The sequence below is a fragment of the Haliotis cracherodii genome, unplaced genomic scaffold, assembly GCF_022045235.1.
Source record: "Haliotis cracherodii isolate W230 unplaced genomic scaffold, xgHalCrac1.p SCAF_1, whole genome shotgun sequence".
Lineage (NCBI taxonomy): Eukaryota > Metazoa > Mollusca > Gastropoda > Lepetellida > Haliotidae > Haliotis > Haliotis cracherodii.
In genome coordinates, this window is record NW_027266264.1 from 47,837,433 (window position 1) to 47,857,403 (window position 19,971).

General features: G+C 42.3%; 1 protein-coding gene across 1 annotated transcript in view; it reads right to left on the reverse strand.

Moving 5' to 3' along the window:
* Positions 1 to 2,448: 2,448 nt before the first annotated feature.
* LOC139478800 (tumor necrosis factor alpha-induced protein 8-like) overlaps positions 2,449 to 19,971 on the reverse strand; it is a 30,297-nt gene continuing 12,774 nt past the window's right edge. Inside the window, exons 2-3 of the mRNA XM_071261434.1 lie at positions 9,307 to 9,463; positions 2,449 to 7,278 (exon numbers count right to left, since the gene is read on the reverse strand). Of these exons, the coding sequence (XP_071117535.1) occupies positions 6,707 to 7,278; position 9,307 (573 nt within the window). The 5' untranslated portion in view covers positions 9,308 to 9,463 and the 3' untranslated portion in view covers positions 2,449 to 6,706. The remainder of the gene's footprint in view (positions 7,279 to 9,306; positions 9,464 to 19,971) is intronic.

Here is a 19,971-nt window from a genome sequence, read left to right on the forward strand (position 1 = left end):
CATATTTAATATTCCTTCGACGTGGACAAACACATTATCTTGTTGATAGTAACTCCGTGTCATCTTCAGCAAAATTAGAGATGTCAGAGAGACTGAGTAGGGAGTCTGTCCTGATTTCTCGTTCTAGGACACGGATGCAGACAATAGCTTCTCTCGATGGTGAATCCCGGTGATTCAGTGAGTAGAAGCTGATCTGTGTCCTTGTTGCAGACTGATAGAACATTCCAGTGAAGTCAGCTTCCGGTGCACAATAGGAAGCAGGAAGTGCTGCCTCTCCATGCTCAACTTTGACCTGTAGCACTTAACCAGGCTATAGCAGTGTGTGTATTGACTGTTCAACAACTGGTGTTGGTCATTGTCTACTTATCTTGGATATTTATCCTGTTACAAACGAACCAGGATGTTCATTGCTCAGAGATAAGGTCTGGGGTACTGTTTGGTTATAGTCGCTCCTCTGTATTTTACAGATCACGGCTGTAGACTTTAGTAACAGTGCATATATTTGAGGTTTTATTCAACTACTATGCACTGCTCTGTTAGGGGTTCGTAAGTGTGAGTGTATGTAATAAAATACTGCACACACTGCGGCTAACCAAGTTGGCCATTTACCCATTAACTTAGTTTCGCATTTCTCGTAACCGTGCTAATTGCTCTGCAATACTCTGGAAACAGCGAAACTCAAGTAGCTCTAAAATATCAGCTGTAACCATGACCACAGTACTCCGGGGGTGGTTGAGTAAGGTGGACAGGACCAGGCAGTGGTTGGTAGTATGAGCACATTGTCCCTCAATACCACACACTCCTCCAGGTCACACATTATGTCCACCTGATCGTCATCTTGGTGAGGGCTGTGGGGTGGCCTTGTGGTTATAGCGTTCGTTCGTCATGCCAAAGACCCGGGTTCAATTTCCCACATGGGTACAAAGTGTGAAGCCAATTTCTGGTGTCCCCCGCCGTGATATTGCTGGACTATTGCTAAAAGCTAAACTCACTCACTCACTAATCCTGGTGGGCTCAGTGGATGCCTCATGACGCACCTTTTTTAACCATCTGAAAAGTGAACGTTGTGCGAGACATGCGGTCGCGCAGCACTAGGTCGATTTCGAACATTTCCCCTGGTTGTGGAATATTTCCTCCCTGATGGTGTAAGATGGTGTAAGATATTGCAAATATTACACTGGTTTGAAAAACATACGGCGATAAGTGTTCAATATTTTGTTATGCGTCAAAAAACAAAAGATGTCATTCATTATTTTGTTCGCTCAAAGTATACGTACAGTTATTAAAGAAGTAGCACAGTACTTTTAAAAATATTGTGCACACACCCACACAGTATCGTGCGTGCGTGATCGTCTTTTAATGGTCTACGGGTGTCCAGGAGAACGTTTTAGCATCGCATACGTTACTCGGCATCGTCAGTTTAGGGTGGCAGTGTAATGGTATGGAGTGGAATCACAACTCATGGGAGAACTCGTTATCTTATTTTGAAATTCCGGACTTGTAACCATCATTTACCCATTGAAGTCTGCCGCTGGCTGTATAAACGTTACACATCGTCAGCTATAGCTAATAAATTTCTTTACCTATTTAGATGTGATGCATTTGTTCCCACGTTTTTAGTTTGCTTGATTTCATCTAGACCATTTAAATGTATTAGTGACACAAGCAGTTGTTTTGCTTGTTTGTATTCAAAGGTAAATGTGTCGCAGCTGAGTGAAATACATGTAGTGTAACAGTCGTCTCAAGGACGGTCTACGCCAAACGTCATTTTGTAATCACAAGTAAATATGGCGGAAAGTTCACTTCTGCGTTACAAAAGTAATCGATTCTATGTTTAGTCGTTTCTGAAAGATTGGTGTCTTGATGTCACAGTTACCAGTGATCACTAATGATATACTTTTGTAATCGAATTCACCGATATTTTTTTAATTTCAAAACATACAAGTAACAACGCTGTGACTAGTGACGTCATGGTTAGAATAGGTCCACAGAAAGCTATGCTTGTGAGACAACAGACGTCCCCATAGCTAACTGGGGACCTATGCTAACCATGCCCCGGAAATGAATAGTCATAGCTTTCCTTCATTTCAGTCAGATATGAAACATATACTACCGTCTTGTGAGAACACAAAGGCAGTTGTCTGAAAGTGTGTGTGTGTGTGTGTGTGTGTGTGTGTGTGTGTGTGTGTGTGTGTGTTGCCAGTTTTTCAGTTGCTAGCCCACTGAGATACCATGCCGCAGTTTAACATGAATACCCCACTCAGAAACAGTATACCGACTCCAATTCTACCAGTCCCCCGACAGGGTAACAACAGGTACCATCTGTTTTTTAACGTCTTTTGGTATGACCTTCCACTCTCCAGGCGAATGCTCTACCACAAGACCATGGCAGCGATTCAGTAATCAAAAATAATAAAAAAAGACCAATAATATTTAGAAAGCTTTATTTTGTACAATTGTATATACAGTTGGTCCTGTGTAGATCAACCAGAGAACATGACCACCATGAAGGGGCAGACCTTGGGGATCTCTACCTACAGCTGACACATGAGTAACAGGGATATCAGTGAGCACTTGGAAATATACACTTTGTTGTATTTAATCAGCACATTTTGATCTTCAGCACAACATATGCTAGATGCTGGGGTTATGTATAACAACAGGACAATCTGACAAGCAAAAAGCGACAGTCATGACTGCAGCAAGCACACTAGTTTCTGCCATATGTATCATTGCTTATTTACAATTTTGAAATAATATGCAATGATATTGTGGAATATATGTTTATCACAAAGCTTCTTGTTCAACCTTTGATGCAACAACATGCAAGATTAGTTCGTAAGTATATCCTAATTTGCAATGTCTAAATTTAAGTACAGAGTTGACATTATATGTGGTCAATGCACAGACCATGGTTTCAGAATTCAAGATCATGGCGATCATGGTAGTATTTATTTGTACAGAAAGCAGTCAAAACCCGAAGTAGCACACTCATTTTACCAAACATCTGAATGTAATAGGTCTTTACATCCACAAAGCACACACTGACAGGGACAAGTGTAGGTCTGACCATTGTTCACTTCAACACACTCGAGGCCATTACCCAACACTGATGGACAACTCTCACACACTGCATCTTGAAGCAAACTGTGCTCTGTGCAATAACTGTTCCTGAAATGAACTCACCTAACACAATATCAGATTCAGCCTTACATGGGTGTTTGAAAATAAACCTGACAAATCACCCTGCTACTGAACTGCAGTACAGTCTTTCTACTCCTGTTGAACACTGCCATAACACTGACTGACAAGGGAAACCTCTATATACGAAACCACATTTTTTACAGACATCCCTTTAACTAACACTATGGTGAATACCATACTGGTGTCATACACACTAACTGTGAGCACTTTGGGTGAGGAGAGAGAGTGCAGAATATATTTACAAACATTAGAAAGTACACACCATGTAGGATTACATCACAAAATATGACAAATTTACATGTGTCTCAAAACAACAGGATTCAATATAAGATATTTTTCTATTTGCCTGCAAGGACAAACAGAAGCATCCAATACTCCCAACTCTGTTGTTTAGTCTAATTAGCACTAAATAAACACTGTTAGTTACCTATACCACTAATAATAACGAAACTTGCAAGAAATACAAAATTGGCAGAATTCTAAAATGTTTTAGTACCCTGAACCTGCATCTGTGCCATTTTGAGATTTGTACACATGGCTAGCAAGATAATCTTTCTGTGAACACTTTGCAATACATGTATCACCAAACATTTCATGTAAACATACCTTACACAAAAGATACATACTTACAAATACATGTATGTTAGTCAACATAAGGATTTTAATAATAATAATATTATGAAATAAAAGTGTTAAGGGAAAGAATAAGTAGATTACATAATGAATAAGCTTTAACTACCAGTAAATTCATGTTACTATAAATAGGTTGCATGCAAAGTAGGATCCATGCTGTCCAGTGCTCATCATCGTATCTTCAAAATGCAGCACTAAAATACATCTAATCCTGTTTTCAACATTGCTATTCTGATATGGTTTCATCTTAATACATCATATTCAACCTGCATATCGTTTTGCTACTTATCACATTACTTCCATCTTTCCAATAACTTCTTAAGTTATTACCAGGATAATTCACTCCCTGTGAAGCTAACTGCATCAGATATGATAGACCTGTCTTGAGTGAGTGAGTGAGTGTGTATGGTTTTACGCCGCTTTTAGCAATATTCCAGCAATATCACGGCAGGGGACACATTGTACCCATGTGGGGATTCGAACCTGGGTCTTCGGTGTGACGATCCAACGCTTTAACCACTAGGCTACCCGACCGCCCCCCTGTCTTGAGAGCCAGCTGGGTAGACAGGAACATGCCAGCTGTCCTCTACAATACTGACAACTGTGAGGAGAACAAGTGAGTACATGTGAGTATTCTACACCGAGTGCCATATTGAGACCTTCATATAGAACGTACCCTTGTCACATGTCTCCAACAACATCAGGGCCCTGTTCCACAAAGCTATCATAGTTACCATGAAGATGTTGAACACTGACTTGGTCACAATGCGATGTTCACTTATAGTGGACTGGGGCCCAGTGTTTTCATCACTTTTGCCTGGAAACAACATGGCAGCAGTTGTACAAGCAGCTTTTGTGCAGGACTGTAAGATTTGTTCATAATCAACCAGAACTTTTCAAATGTATGTACAAATGATGATTACAGTGATGAAGTATTGGCACATTGGTGTTAATTTGTACAAACATACCTGCTTTCTTTGTGACAAGTGCTTTCGGTCTTTCACACTGACTGGCACATATTCCTAATCTCCTACCCATGTGATATAAAGAGTTAATGCTGACCTGCGTACTTATGAAAATGAATGATATGAGTTGCATAGATGTCAATCTTTGAATAAACCTCAAGTAAACTGAAAGGTGTGGCACTGAAGGGGTTGGTGTCAGTGTCGCAGATGGGCGAAATTATTAAACAGTGCGTGAAACTGATTTAGGTTTCACATGTGAAGTCTTGCATGCTGCAGAAATAGACTGCTGTTAAAATGTGGTACCAGTGGTGTTGATACGCAATTGTATCAGTACATGATTCCTCAACCTGCACAACCATGGTTGATGCCATCCACAGAGGAGTCAGTGTCATGCACTGATGAATGGACTAGTCTGGTGGCTCAAGGGCTATGTAGTGGCCAGCTGAGCATACAAACACCTGAATCCTGATTTGGCCAGGGTACATAAACCTAAACAACAGCCCCTTTGACCTAGAGTTGAAAAACAAAAGATGTACCAGCCTTACTGACAGGTCCAGGACTGGCCCCATCCTCCTACTCCTCCTGCTGAAACTGATGTAGAAATACTATTCCTGGTTCTCAGTCACATGGAACAAATAAACACACTGCATGACAACAGAAAAGATCAGACAAAAACAAGCCTCAAAGTGAACAACATAACAGGGGGCTGCCTGCCCATCCCAGATTTCCACGCTAGTTGCTGGAGTACCATCCCTACAACACAGCGACCTATTGTGTGACTAGGGAAGCCATGTGATCAGGATGTAGTTCAAGGTACATATGATAAGCATGTACATCGGCTGCTACACACGGCAACGACTACATTGCTGGAAAGCAGATTTGTATTTTACTGTTCTGATATACTCCAGTAATCAATGTGCCTGGTGTGTGTATTTGGAACAAGACACTAACAGTGATGATTCAATTTGCATATCCCATCCAGGCAAATGAAGAATTAGTCCTTCACATTGTTGTTATTCTTGATAAACATTCGAAATAAAACCAGTGAAAATGTTATGTTGCATGAACTTGATTTCATGGGAAAATACCAGCCAAAAATAAATATGGTCCCAATCTTTTTAAATGAATAACCTGATCAGTTGTGACATACGGGCATTGGGTAAGTTAGAACCACATCAGAACAAATTACAGGTGTATTAGCCTTATCAATCACTCCATATGATGATCAGCTGTTCACATCCAAGGTTCTCGTGACTTGGTTCTCATAATTTCTTTTTTCATTCAATATAAGGCACAAACATTTTGACAAGTCTTTGCTGAACACAATGGTAAAATAAGCAATCTTCCATGTGAAACAAAGCTGCTGTTCTGACAAGATCCAAAATCAAAATGGAGCATACAAACTGTACAAATTAGTTTGTACAATACTTCAAGACAACAACTATAAAATAGCTTGCTATAAAAAGGGATACAAGGATACTGCCAAACCATTTACAGCACAACATTGAAGTGTCCAGTCAAGAACTACAAAGTAATGATAGGGGGAAACAAAGTGTACCTTGCTAGGCTTGGAAAACTGAAAGACTGGTTGGTCGTATATTGATTGTAAGCATGGAAACAATAACTGGATGGTTACTACTACACCTGAGAGGGTCAAGGGGAGGGTTGAAAGAGCACATACTCCATACTGAGGAAAATGAATTATTTATTAACATCATTTGGAAGTGTTGCCCCAAAGAAATGCCAAAAATTTAAGGAAGGACTATTTTCTTAGTACACTGAAAGACAAAGACTCCCTGCCCACCAACCTAACTAAGTGCCCAGTCCCTGAGAGAAGGCAGACCACGTTGAGCAGTATCCTTGCACCCCTATTGCATCTACAGTTCATCTTGTGCAGGATTCACCTATAGGTTGCCATCATCCATCATCTTGTGCATGTCTTTAACTATAGCATCAAACGTTTCCGTGTATTTACTCTCCGACTGGAAAACAGCATTCAATAGATCAGGCTGAGCAAAGAAGTTAAACACAATGTCCACTCGAGTCTTGGACTTGTCAGTGAGATGCCGAGCTATGAGCTTTTGGAGCAATGCTTTGCATTCCTCAAGTGTCTTGCACAGATAACTCACATCAAAGGTGAAATCCACTTCATGGAAACTGATAACTGTCATCGCCAGTGAATGAAACTTGGTTTTGAAGCTTTCAACAACTTTCAGGTCTTCTGCGTTGAACTGATCATTACGAAACAAAATCCCCACTTTGACGACTGTTTTAATTATGTACTTCATTATTTTCTCCGCCTCTTTCTTTGTGCTGGCGTAATCTCTGACAATCCTGTGAGTGTTGTCCAGCACCCTCCCCGTTGTGTCGTCAATGAACACCTTGGCAATGGACTTACTGGACATCTTGCCTAGGAGGTTCTTCTGTACCCGCAGTCCCATGCCCCGGGAGTCAAACCCTGCCCCTGGCTCTGCCACTGAAACATCAGAGGACATCACTCAGACTACATAACCAGACACATCGCTTTCAACAAACATTCAAACCTCTGCTTCAGAACAGTTGTACATGGCTAAGAAATTGCTCTTGTAAAGAAGCATGGCCAACCTGTGGACAAGGATACATTCAATATACATAACATCCACTCACCAAAGGCAGATTGAGAGTCATCAAACCCACCATGCCGATAACTTATTGAGAGTGTTCTTCCCCAACTTTTTACCTTATGGATTATTACTTCCACACTGAAATTAGCATCATCATCAAAATGGGACTAAAATGCACCCCCTCATCCTAACAACTGCAAGCTGCAGACATACAATCAACATATTTCTGAAGACTTGCACCCCTACCTAACATGCTGCTGACACAATAAACCAACTTGGTCTCCATCACTGATACTGGTCCTGCCTCGGTACCTTCTGTCTCCCCTCACACTGCCACCTAGTGGCAGGCCCTTCCTCTCTTACATCACTATGCGTGCACACTTGACAAATGCACATGCCAACTTCACACATGATCAGCCATTGATCTGTGCGCTACTGTTCTATGAAATCTGTACAAATGGTTGTATTGATGAAGATAAGGGCAACGCTGACTATCACATAGTGAGTGCTGCTGGCAGTTGGTGAGATACAGTGGAGCAAAGCGGTATTTGAAAACGTGTTGATATTTAACAAGCTGTACATCCAATGGTGTCTTCTGGTGTTGTTCCATAATGCTATTTGCTTATGCTATTTATAGTTCAATAAAGTAAACACAATATCTGTCAAGCCATAAAATATATGTCAGTGCCCAAACCACTCAAGTCTGCTGGCCAGAATTTGTACTTTTGCATCATTATTAGTACATTTTACAGTTTTCCTGTTTACCGGTAATTACCAGTTTATTACCACTACAATCAGGCATGGACCGGTAATTCATGGGACCGCCAGTCCATGTTGACTGGTAAATAGTCCTGTTGTCTATTTTTAGTGCAAGGAAATAACATTTCACTTTTCTTCGAGGTTAAATATCCATTTGTAGTTAATTAGCCTCAAACCAAAGTGAAATATTCCAGGGAAAAAAGAAAAAGTTGTGACTGAACTCTATGTGTATGACATGTAGATCTAACTAAGATACTTCAGGGATGATGTCATTGAATATGTCAGCCATCAACAGACGTAAACTGCATTTTACCTGATGTTGAAAGAATTAAAACCAGTTAATTTTCATAAGGGTTGTTTTTTTTTAAGGTTGGGACTTACAAAAAGTAGGGGGAACAGTTTTTTTTAGAGTTGCCAGTCGACTGGGATTGGCAGTTAAAAAAGCCAGCAGGAACACTGCAATCTAGCCTTATAGGCTTGGTTAGTAAAAGTGGTTGAAGTCACCAACATTTATAGACCATCCTCAACAAAACTGACGGAGCAAACAACCTAGCTTATATTTCAATGTCATTGCAGAAAATACAGTAACTAGCTGGTTCATCTATCTCTGGATTGATCATAAATGTATTGTTACAGTTCACCTTCTGCAGATACTGACATAAATTAAGCCTGTGTGAGGCCACAATGTTAAACAGAGAGACGTGACCTCTATGAATTTGACAAGATTGCATCTTTATAACTACAACTTACAACAAAGAATTGTATCTATCAAGCTCTAATTTGAAACATGCCTCACCAAATCACAGGATAAATTAATTCACTTAGGAGAGAACATCTGTATCAACTCACAGAAAGCTTATAGGTTATTGTCTAAATAGATCAAGTACATGTTAACATAAACTGTGTCCTCATGATAACTTGCAAATATACACTCTTGTCAAAAGCCATCATGTTTACATTCAAATGAATATGTTCCATTTAGGTATAGAGCTGGGAGACTTTTCAATATGTATAATGCAGTAACATATATACAGGACCGACGAATACTGGTCCCTCCACTCAATCCACTTTATCTTCAATACACGTACTACAACTGTGCCATGTTAGAGGGGAAGAGAGCCTAGCATGATCCCAGTACTTACTGTTGTGTGGCCTCTGTGTATACCGTCAGTGTGTCTGCAGCACCACAGGGTACTGAGCTATCATGTGTAGTGTGCTGGATGTCTGGGTGGGCTGGGGTCTTGTGCCCCTGTGGCAGCTGCTGGGTCGGGATGCTGGGGTCGCTGCTGCTGCAAGCACCTGCAACATGTCAACCACACATATCACTCTCAGGCAGCACCTGGAACATGTCAACCACACATATCACTCTCAGGCAGCACCTAGAGCATGTCAACCACACATATCACTCTCAGGCAGCACCTGGAACATGTCCACCACACATATCACTCTCAGGCAGCACCTGGAACATGTCCACCACACATATCACTCTCAGGCAGCACCTGGAACATGTCAACCACACATATCACTCTCAGGCAGCACCTGGAACATGTCAACCACACATATTACTCTCAGGCAGCACCTGGAACATGTCAACCACACATATCACTCTCAGGCAGCACCTGGAACATGTCAACCACACATATCACTCTCAGGCAGCAACTGGAACATGTCAACCACACATATCATTCTCAGGCAGCACCTGCAACATGTCAACCACACATATCATTCTCAGGCAGCACCTGCAACATGTCAACCACACATATCATTCTCAGGCAGCACCTGCAACATGTCAACCACACATATCATTCTCAGGCAGCACCTGGAACATGTCAACCACACATATCACTCTCAGGCAGCACCTGGAACATGTCAACCACACATATCACTCTCAGGCAGCACCTGCAACATGTCAACCACACATATCACTCTCAGGCAGCACCTGCAACATGTCAACCACAAATATCACTCTCAGGCAGCACCTGGAACATGTCAACCACACATATCACTCTCAGGCAGCACCTGGAACATGTCAACCACACATATCACTCTCAGGCAGCACCTGCAACATGTCAACCACACATATCACTCTCAGGCAGCACCTGCAACATGTCAACCACACATATCATTCTCAGGCAGCACCTGGAACATGTCAACCACACATATCACTCTCAGGCAGCACCTGGAACATGTCAACCACACATATCACTCTCAGGCAGCACCTGGAACATGTCAACCACACATACCACTCTCAGGCAGCACCTGGAACATGTCAACCACACATATCACTCTCAGGCAGCACCTGGAACATGTCAACCACACATATCACTCTCAGGCAGCACCTGGAACATGTCAACCACACATATCACTCTCAGGCAGCACCTGGAACATGTCAACCACACATATCACTCTCAGGCAGCACCTGGAACATGTCAACAGCACATATCACTCTCAGGCAGCACCTGGAACATGTCAACCACACATATCACTCTCAGGCAGCACCTGGAACATGTCAACCACACATATCACTCTCAGGCAGCACCTGGAACATGTCAACCACACATATCATTTTCAGGCAGCACCTGGAACATGTCAACCACACATATCACTCTCAGGCAGCACCTGCAACATGTCAACCACACATATCATTCTCAGGCAGCACCTGGAACATGTCAACCACTTATATCATTCTCAGGCAGCACCTGGAACATGTCAACCACACATGTCACTCTCAGGCAGCACCTGGAACATGTCAACCACACATATCACTCTCAGGCAGCACCTGCAACATGTCAACCACACATATCATTCACAGGCAGCACCTGGAACATGTCAACCACACATATCATTCTCAGGCAGCACCTGGAACATGTCAACCACACATATCACTCTCAGGCAGCACCTGCAACATATCAACCACACATATCACTCTCAGGCAGCACCTGGAACATGTCAACCACACATATCACTCTCAGGCAGCACCTGGAACATGTCAACCACACATATCACTCTCAGGCAGCACCTGGAACATGTCAACCACACATATCATTCTCAGGCAGCACCTGGAACATGTCAACCACACATATCATTCTCAGGCAGCACCTGGAACATGTCAACCACACATATCACTCTCAGGCAGCACCTGGAACATGTCAACCACACATATCACTCTCAGGCAGCACCTGGAACATGTCAACCACACATATCACTCTCAGGCAGCACCTGCAACATGTCAACCACACATATCATTCTCAGGCAGCACCTGGAACATGTCAACCACACATATCACTCTCAGGCAGCACCTGCAACATGTCAACAACACATATCATTCTCAGGCAGCACCTGGAACATGTTAACCACACATATCACTCTCAGGCAGCACCTGGAACATGTCAACCACACATATCATTCTCAGGCAGCACCTGGAACATGTCAACCACACATATCACTCTCAGGCAGCACCTGGAGCATGTCAACCACACATATCATTTTCAGGCAGCACCTGGAACATGTCAACCACACATATCACTCTCAGGCAGCACCTGCAACATGTCAACCACACATATCACTCTCAGGCAGCACCTGGAACATGTCAACCACACATATCACTCTCAGGCAGCACCTGGAACATGTCAACCACACATATCATTCTCAGGCAGCACCTGGAACATGTCAACCACTTATATCATTCTCAGGCAGCACCTGGAACATGTCAACCACACATATCACTCTCAGGCAGCACCTGGAACATGTCAACCACACATATCACTCTCAGGCAGCACCTGGAACATGTCAACCACACATATCACTCTCAGGCAGCACCTGCAACATGTCAACCACACATATCACTCTCAGGCAGCACCTGGAACATGTCCACCACACATATCACTCTCAGGCAGCACCTGGAACATGTCCACCACACATATCACTCTCAGGCAGCACCTGGAACATGTCAACCACACATATCACTCTCAGGCAGCACCTGGAACATGTCAACCACACATATCACTCTCAGGCAGCACCTGCAGCATGTCAACCACACATATCACTCTCAGGCAGCACCTGGAACATGTCAACCACACATATCACTCTCAGGCAGCACCTGGAACATGTCAACCACACATATCATTCTCAGGCAGCACCTGCAACATGTCAACCACACATATCATTCTCAGGCAGCACCTGCAACATGTCAACCACACATATCATTCTCAGGCAGCACCTGGAACATGTCAACCACACATATCACTCTCAGGCAGCACCTGGAACATGTCAACCACACATATCACTCTCAGGCAGCACCTGCAACATGTCAACCACACATATCACTCTCAGGCAGCACCTGCAACATGTCAACCACAAATATCACTCTCAGGCAGCACCTGGAACATGTCAACCACACATATCACTCTCAGGCAGCACCTGGAACATGTCAACCACACATATCACTCTCAGGCAGCACCTGCAACATGTCAACCACACATATCACTCTCAGGCAGCACCTGCAACATGTCAACCACACATATCATTCTCAGGCAGCACCTGGAACATGTCAACCACACATATCACTCTCAGGCAGCACCTGGAACATGTCAACCACACATATCACTCTCAGGCAGCACCTGGAACATGTCAACCACACATATCACTCTCAGGCAGCACCTGCAACATGTCAACCACACATATCACTCTCAGGCAGCACCTGGAACATGTCAACCACACATATCACTCTCAGGCAGCACCTGGAACATGTCAACCACACATATCACTCTCAGGCAGCACCTGGAACATGTCAACCACACATATCACTCTCAGGCAGCACCTGGAACATGTCAACCACACATATCACTCTCAGGCAGCACCTGGAACATGTCAACCACACATATCACTCTCAGGCAGCACCTGGAACATGTCAACCACACATATCACTCTCAGGCAGCACCTGGAACATGTCAACCACACATATCATTCTCAGGCAGCACCTGGAACATGTCAACCACACATATTCTCAGGCAGCACCTGGAACATGTCAACCACACATATCACTCTCAGGCAGCACCTGCAACATGTCAACCACACATATCATTCTCAGGCAGCACCTGGAACATGTCAACCACTTATATCATTCTCAGGCAGCACCTGGAACATGTCAACCACACATGTCACTCTCAGGCAGCACCTGGAACATGTCAACCACACATATCACTCTCAGGCAGCACCTGCAACATGTCAACCACACATATCATTCACAGGCAGCACCTGGAACATGTCAACCACACATATCATTCTCAGGCAGCACCTGGAACATGTCAACCACACATATCACTCTCAGGCAGCACCTGCAACATATCAACCACACATATCACTCTCAGGCAGCACCTGGAACATGTCAACCACACATATCACTCTCAGGCAGCACCTGGAACATGTCAACCACACATATCACTCTCAGGCAGCACCTGGAACATGTCAACCACACATATCATTCTCAGGCAGCACCTGGAACATGTCAACCACACATATCATTCTCAGGCAGCACCTGGAACATGTCAACCACACATATCACTCTCAGGCAGCACCTGGAACATGTCAACCACACATATCACTCTCAGGCAGCACCTGCAACATGTCAACCACACATATCACTCTCAGGCAGCACCTGCAACATGTCAACCACACATATCATTCTCAGGCAGCACCTGGAACATGTCAACCACTTATATCATTCTCAGGCAGCACTTGCAACATGTCAACCACACATATCATTCTCAGGCAGCACCTGGAACATGTCAACCACTTATATCATTCTCAGGCAGCACCTGGAACATGTCAACCACACATGTCACTCTCAGGCAGCACCTGGAACATGTCAACCACAAATATCACTCTCAGGCAGCACCTGGAACATGTCAACAACACATATCATTCTCAGGCAGCACCTGGAACATGTCAACCACACATATCACTCTCAGGCAGCACCTGCAACATGTCAACAACACATATCATTCTCAGGCAGCACCTGGAACATGTCAACCACACATATCACTCTCAGGCAGCACCTGGAACATGTCAACCACACATATCATTCTCAGGGAGCACCTGGAACATGTCAACCACACATATCACTCTCAGGCAGCACCTGGAGCATGTCAACCACACATATCATTCTCAGGCAGCACCTGGAACATGTCAACCACACATATCATTCTCAGGCAGCACCTGCAACATGTCAACCACACATATCACTCTCAGGCAGCACCTGCAACATGTCAACCACACATATCATTCTCAGGCAGCACCTGGAACATGTCAACCACTTATATCATTCTCAGGCAGCACTTGCAACATGTCAACCACACATATCATTCTCAGGCAGCACCTGGAACATGTCAACCACTTATATCATTCTCAGGCAGCACCTGGAACATGTCAACCACACATGTCACTCTCAGGCAGCACCTGGAACATGTCAACCACAAATATCACTCTCAGGCAGCACCTGGAACATGTCAACCACACATATCATTCTCAGGCAGCACCTGGAACATGTCAACCACACATATCACTCTCAGGCAGCACCTGCAACATGTCAACAACACATATCATTCTCAGGCAGCACCTGGAACATGTCAACCACACATATCACTCTCAGGCAGCACCTGGAACATGTCAACCACACATATCAATCTCAGGCAGCACCTGGAACATGTCAACCACACATATCATTCTCAGGCAGCACCAAGAACATGGTCTCTAGACATATCATTCTCAGGCAGCACCTAGAACATGTAGAACATTGAACTTCTGTGATACAGGTGTTTTATAGGCTTCTTGTCACCTATCCCTCATAATCTTGTTGAGCTGTCTTATGATAGCAAGGGTGACAACTTGAGACGAGGTGAGGTGAAACGGGGTTTAATGTCGCGTCCAATATTAATGCACCTATATATATTGCGTGTGTGGACTCTCTACCACTTGACCACGGAGGCAATCAGTCACAACTTGATATAACACATACTGCGGTATGGCATCATCATTCAGCTAGACAGATCACATCTGTGTCAGTCTGTTACATGTTAATGTTATTGATTAAAGCATATGATCATCATTTACACAATTAATTTCGCTACTTTGTTGCTCTTGTTACGAACTACTGGTTCTTGGAGATGTAAAATCACAACACACTGAAGTTGATACTTAACCATATTAACACTTGTCTTATTAATCAGTTATGAATTAGTGAGGGATAATAATCAGTGTCCTTCTACATAACTCTGACTTTCCAAGCCAAACCAAATTCATGGAAATATGACTCAAGTATGAAAATTGTCAGCTCAAAGTTTATGGAAGTAATAACATTCACAGAATACTACTTCTCATCCATTGTTTCACCAGCATCTTATTTCCTGGTTAACTCATTCAACAACCTCTAGAAATTAACGAATACATAACTGAAACAACTGATTTGTGGCTTATCCATCACGAGACAAAAATTATGTATTCAAATGAACTCAATTCTTTGATCAAACTTCTTCCAACAAACCTCTTGTCATGCAGAGATATGTACCAGTCACTCTAGCATATGTAAAGAGTGTCTTCATGCAAGAGTGAGTGAATGAGTGAGTGTGGTGAGTGAGTGAGTGAGTGTTGTATAACGCCGCACTCAGCAATATTCACGCTAAGGTATATTATGGCACTCTGTAAATAATCAAATCTGGACCAGACAATCCAGTGATTGACACCATGAGCATTGATCCACGCAATTAGGATCGATGACATGCATCAACCAACTCAGCGAGCCTGACCACCTGATCCCGTTAGTCGCCTCATACAACAAGCATAGTCACCTTTTGCGGCAAGTATGGGTTGCTGAAGATTTATTCTACCCTGGATCTTCACGTGTCAGTGTGAGTGAGTGAGTGAGTATGATTTTCAATGCTTTTAGCAATATTCCAGCAATATCACAGCGGGGGACACCAGAAATGGGCTTCAAACATTGTACCCATGTGGGGAATTGAACCCAGGTCTTCGGCGTGACAGCAAACACTTTTACCACCAGGTTACCCCACCTCCCCTCTTCATGCTATAACATTATGGCATACTTAAAGTTTTATAGATAACAAGAGACATGTTGTGATGGGTTGATGAAGGTTCTTATTATCAGGCCAACATCACTGGTCTCGGCTACATGTTATAAACCTGTAATTTACACTACCTCATGCTGAAGGGACCCGGCCAGCTGGTATTGATTACTTGATGTATGTATGTCCACATGGCCGACTTGGGGGAGGGGATGCAGCAGTTATACTGTCAGGTCAATACACAACACATTAAAGCAGTCACAAGTTGGATATTTAACATTATTAACAGAACTGTCTAATTAACACTGCCATGTGCAACTTCTCACTGGCACAGACATCCATGAGTTTCACAAATGGTTTCTACTCAGTCCCATCAGGATCTCAGGTTATATAAATAGGGCAAACTGTGCACAGCAAATTACTCTACCTCAGATCATGGGGCCGCCCGTGTCACTGTCACACCATTTCCCTGACATGATATATATTTGTATCATATAATGGGTAAGTTTCTTGGCAGGGTAAAACCAATGGATAGAAATGGTATCAGGGTTTTACATGATGAAGAAATGAGTGTCACGTACACACACATGCCTTGGATGGATGCAGAAGCAATATATATTGCATCCCGAAGGACACACAGTAATGTTCATTGTACCAAATTCTTGACAAGAATTTGAAAATAAATAAAAAAAATATATATTTATATACTTTTCAATCCTATGTGGAAACATGCTTGAACAAAGTTTCCAGCTTCTAAAAACAATTCACTTGACCACGTCCCAGCATCACCATGGTAAAAATCACATGACTACATGAAAGAAGAAATGCATAGTGTGAGATGGGATAAGTTTAAAGAAATATAAAGGCCTTTTAATTAAAGTAATTATCAGACCTTACATCCCCAAGTTCCAGTTGTAACATATTGCCTGTTGTCAGGGTTTGACTGACTAATACCTGTGACATGATACATTAATGTCTCGGCACCATTTTATGAATGACGTCATATGATAGAGGTTAAAATGCTTTTGTCCCATGGCTTGGAAAACACAATGTTTATTCCTAATACAGGATATTTGACATCCCAAAACACTCTCATGTGATATTTACCTCTATCTACTTTGTTTGATACCATCTGGCCAGAGTTTTGTTTTAGATTGCACAGCTTCCTTTTTCAGAAAACATTTGCCTCCTGCAGAAAAACATCAAACTAGAATGTTTCAAGTCTCTAGCTACAAATCACCCCAAAATAATCAAATCTAGGCATGTAGGCCCCACTCCAGAGATCATGTCTGTCAAGTAGGGTCAATCTGTGTTAAATATTGTAATGACATCCTTATTAATAATTCAATAATTAGTGACCTTGTCCATCAATGTCATCAACCATTTGACTGAAAAATGACTCTGGAGTTTATGGGAGGTGGACAAAGTATGAAATCTTTGACAGGTATAATCCGCTCATGTTTGTGCGCAGAAACTGCTGTTTGCAGAGTGCTACTTTCAACTGCAAAATCATCCCTTCAGCCCATGATACAATTTCACAATGTGGAATACAGCTGTAGGTTTATTGAACAGTGGTAACTTTAATGGGAGAAAGTTGTTTTTTCAAAGAGGGCTGCGCACAATAATTTCTGTGAGGAATGACACATGACTTTAGAGGGAATATACTTCAAATATGAAAGACACATGTAAGAGGATGTCTTTTTCTAGACACATGACTATGGTGGCCACAATTCAGTGAAAGTATTTTACACACTAGTTCACATAAATGTTAACTCTCCTCAAATTTGCAACATAAATACAGGCTCTATATATTTGACATGTTTCGAGGCCCTTCGACAGGCATCTGGCATCAAGTCATTCAATCTAAAGTAGCTTAGATTACAGGCAACAGAATACAGAAGATGCAGACATGATAAAACCCCAGAGGAAGGGTTAATATTGGAGACAACAATCAATACATGTATTACATACCTTAGTTACTCTGACACTAAACAGTTCATAGTTCAGTTTATCTGACATTCAAACTAATAAATCAAGTCCCTACTCACAAAAACTTTCAAAAATCTTAAAACTTGAAAAGTGAAGGATGTCGTGAGGTGTTCTGGGTGAAGCTTGGACTAACGTCCAGGATAAACACATTTCCAGCCCCATGAATTAAGACACTTGTGTGTACAGCTATCTCAAACATCAGTTTATTTAGGTTATGAATCATTTCACTCCAACAGGCTTCCAACATGGAAGGGGGGAGGGTATTGCAGGGGATGATTCAAGGCGTACATGTAGACACTCTTGTTCTCACCATATTCACATAAAGAGCAATTTGTTCCGGCTCTCAGATCTTCACAGAAGCCACATGGAGAGATTGGAATGGTAAATACTGGCATCAGTGTGCCAGATTGATAGATGCTCTAGTTCCTGGAGGCTGGGAGCATCCCTGCTTAATACCTTCCTTTACAGACTGAAGGCTTCCACCTACCTGGTTGAGGGAGACATCCTCATGCATCAAATGCCTTGTACAGACATAACCATGGAAACATTGCCAGCAATACATATGTATTTAGTAAATACACTAACACTGTAGTCATAGGTTGGTCCTATGTGTATTTTATAAAACCAAATCTGAATTTGTAGTCAACATTATTGTAGTCAAAATATTAACAAGGCAGCTCTTAACCATATGTGCTCTCCAGTATTCCAATACTTTCTGGGTAAATACTGCAGCAAAAAGTATTAACAGATACAAACAAGTATTGTAATGTCCACAATGTTTTCAAATCTGCAGAATGAATGTTCTATTTTAGAACACTAATGTAATGCACAACAGTTGCATTTACTTTACCTTAAGTTTCAGCTATTACCTGATGACATACAGGAAAGTCCCAATGATTTGAACAAAATATGATGTCATCATAAGCAGCTAAGGAGAGACATACAGGCCAAAGTTCAGCTTCCTCAGTATGGTAATTTCAGAGAAGCCAAAATTGCATCTAGGCTCGATTTAAGGAACATGATTTAACCTGCACCAGGTGCATGTTGACATTAAAAGCTAGTTGCACCAGATGTGACCAGGTTGCACCCTGGTCCCATAAATTTATCCAAGATGAAACATAGATGCATGAACTAGTCTAAAAAGTACAATCCCAGCTCTCTGATGACTGTGTCACGTGTCATGAATTACACAGATATTAGTGATGCTGTATGGAAAATAAAGCATAGAGGTAGTGAGTGTGTCCAAAGATCATTGTTGTGTGTACAAGTAAAGGTGAGATTGATACAAATGTGAAATTTCTTTTATATGCATGTGGACATAAATATTAGGTTGCATTTTTCAATTACAGGTTACTTGGGCATGTTTTATATACATGCATCAAAATCTAGTCCTGTGCATTTTCAGAAAATTTAAGAGCACTACATAACATTTTTAGCAGAATTGGCTGCACAGCAGCCATAAATTGAGCCCCACTACTAACTCCATATATACCATATTTCATTACATTCTGAAAGCAGTGAAGAATAGTTCAGAATGGGTCTTCAGCAACCTATGCTTGACGTAAAAGGCGACTTGGCTTGTTGTAAGAGGCAACTAACTGGATGGAGTGGCCACCATATACATTGATGTAGCTGGATTATTGCTGAATGTGGCGTTAAATGACAAACAAACATTGCATTCTGAACGAAAATTATTGAGTAATGCCCAAAGGTTTTGAAGTTTCAGTATAATCTATGGAC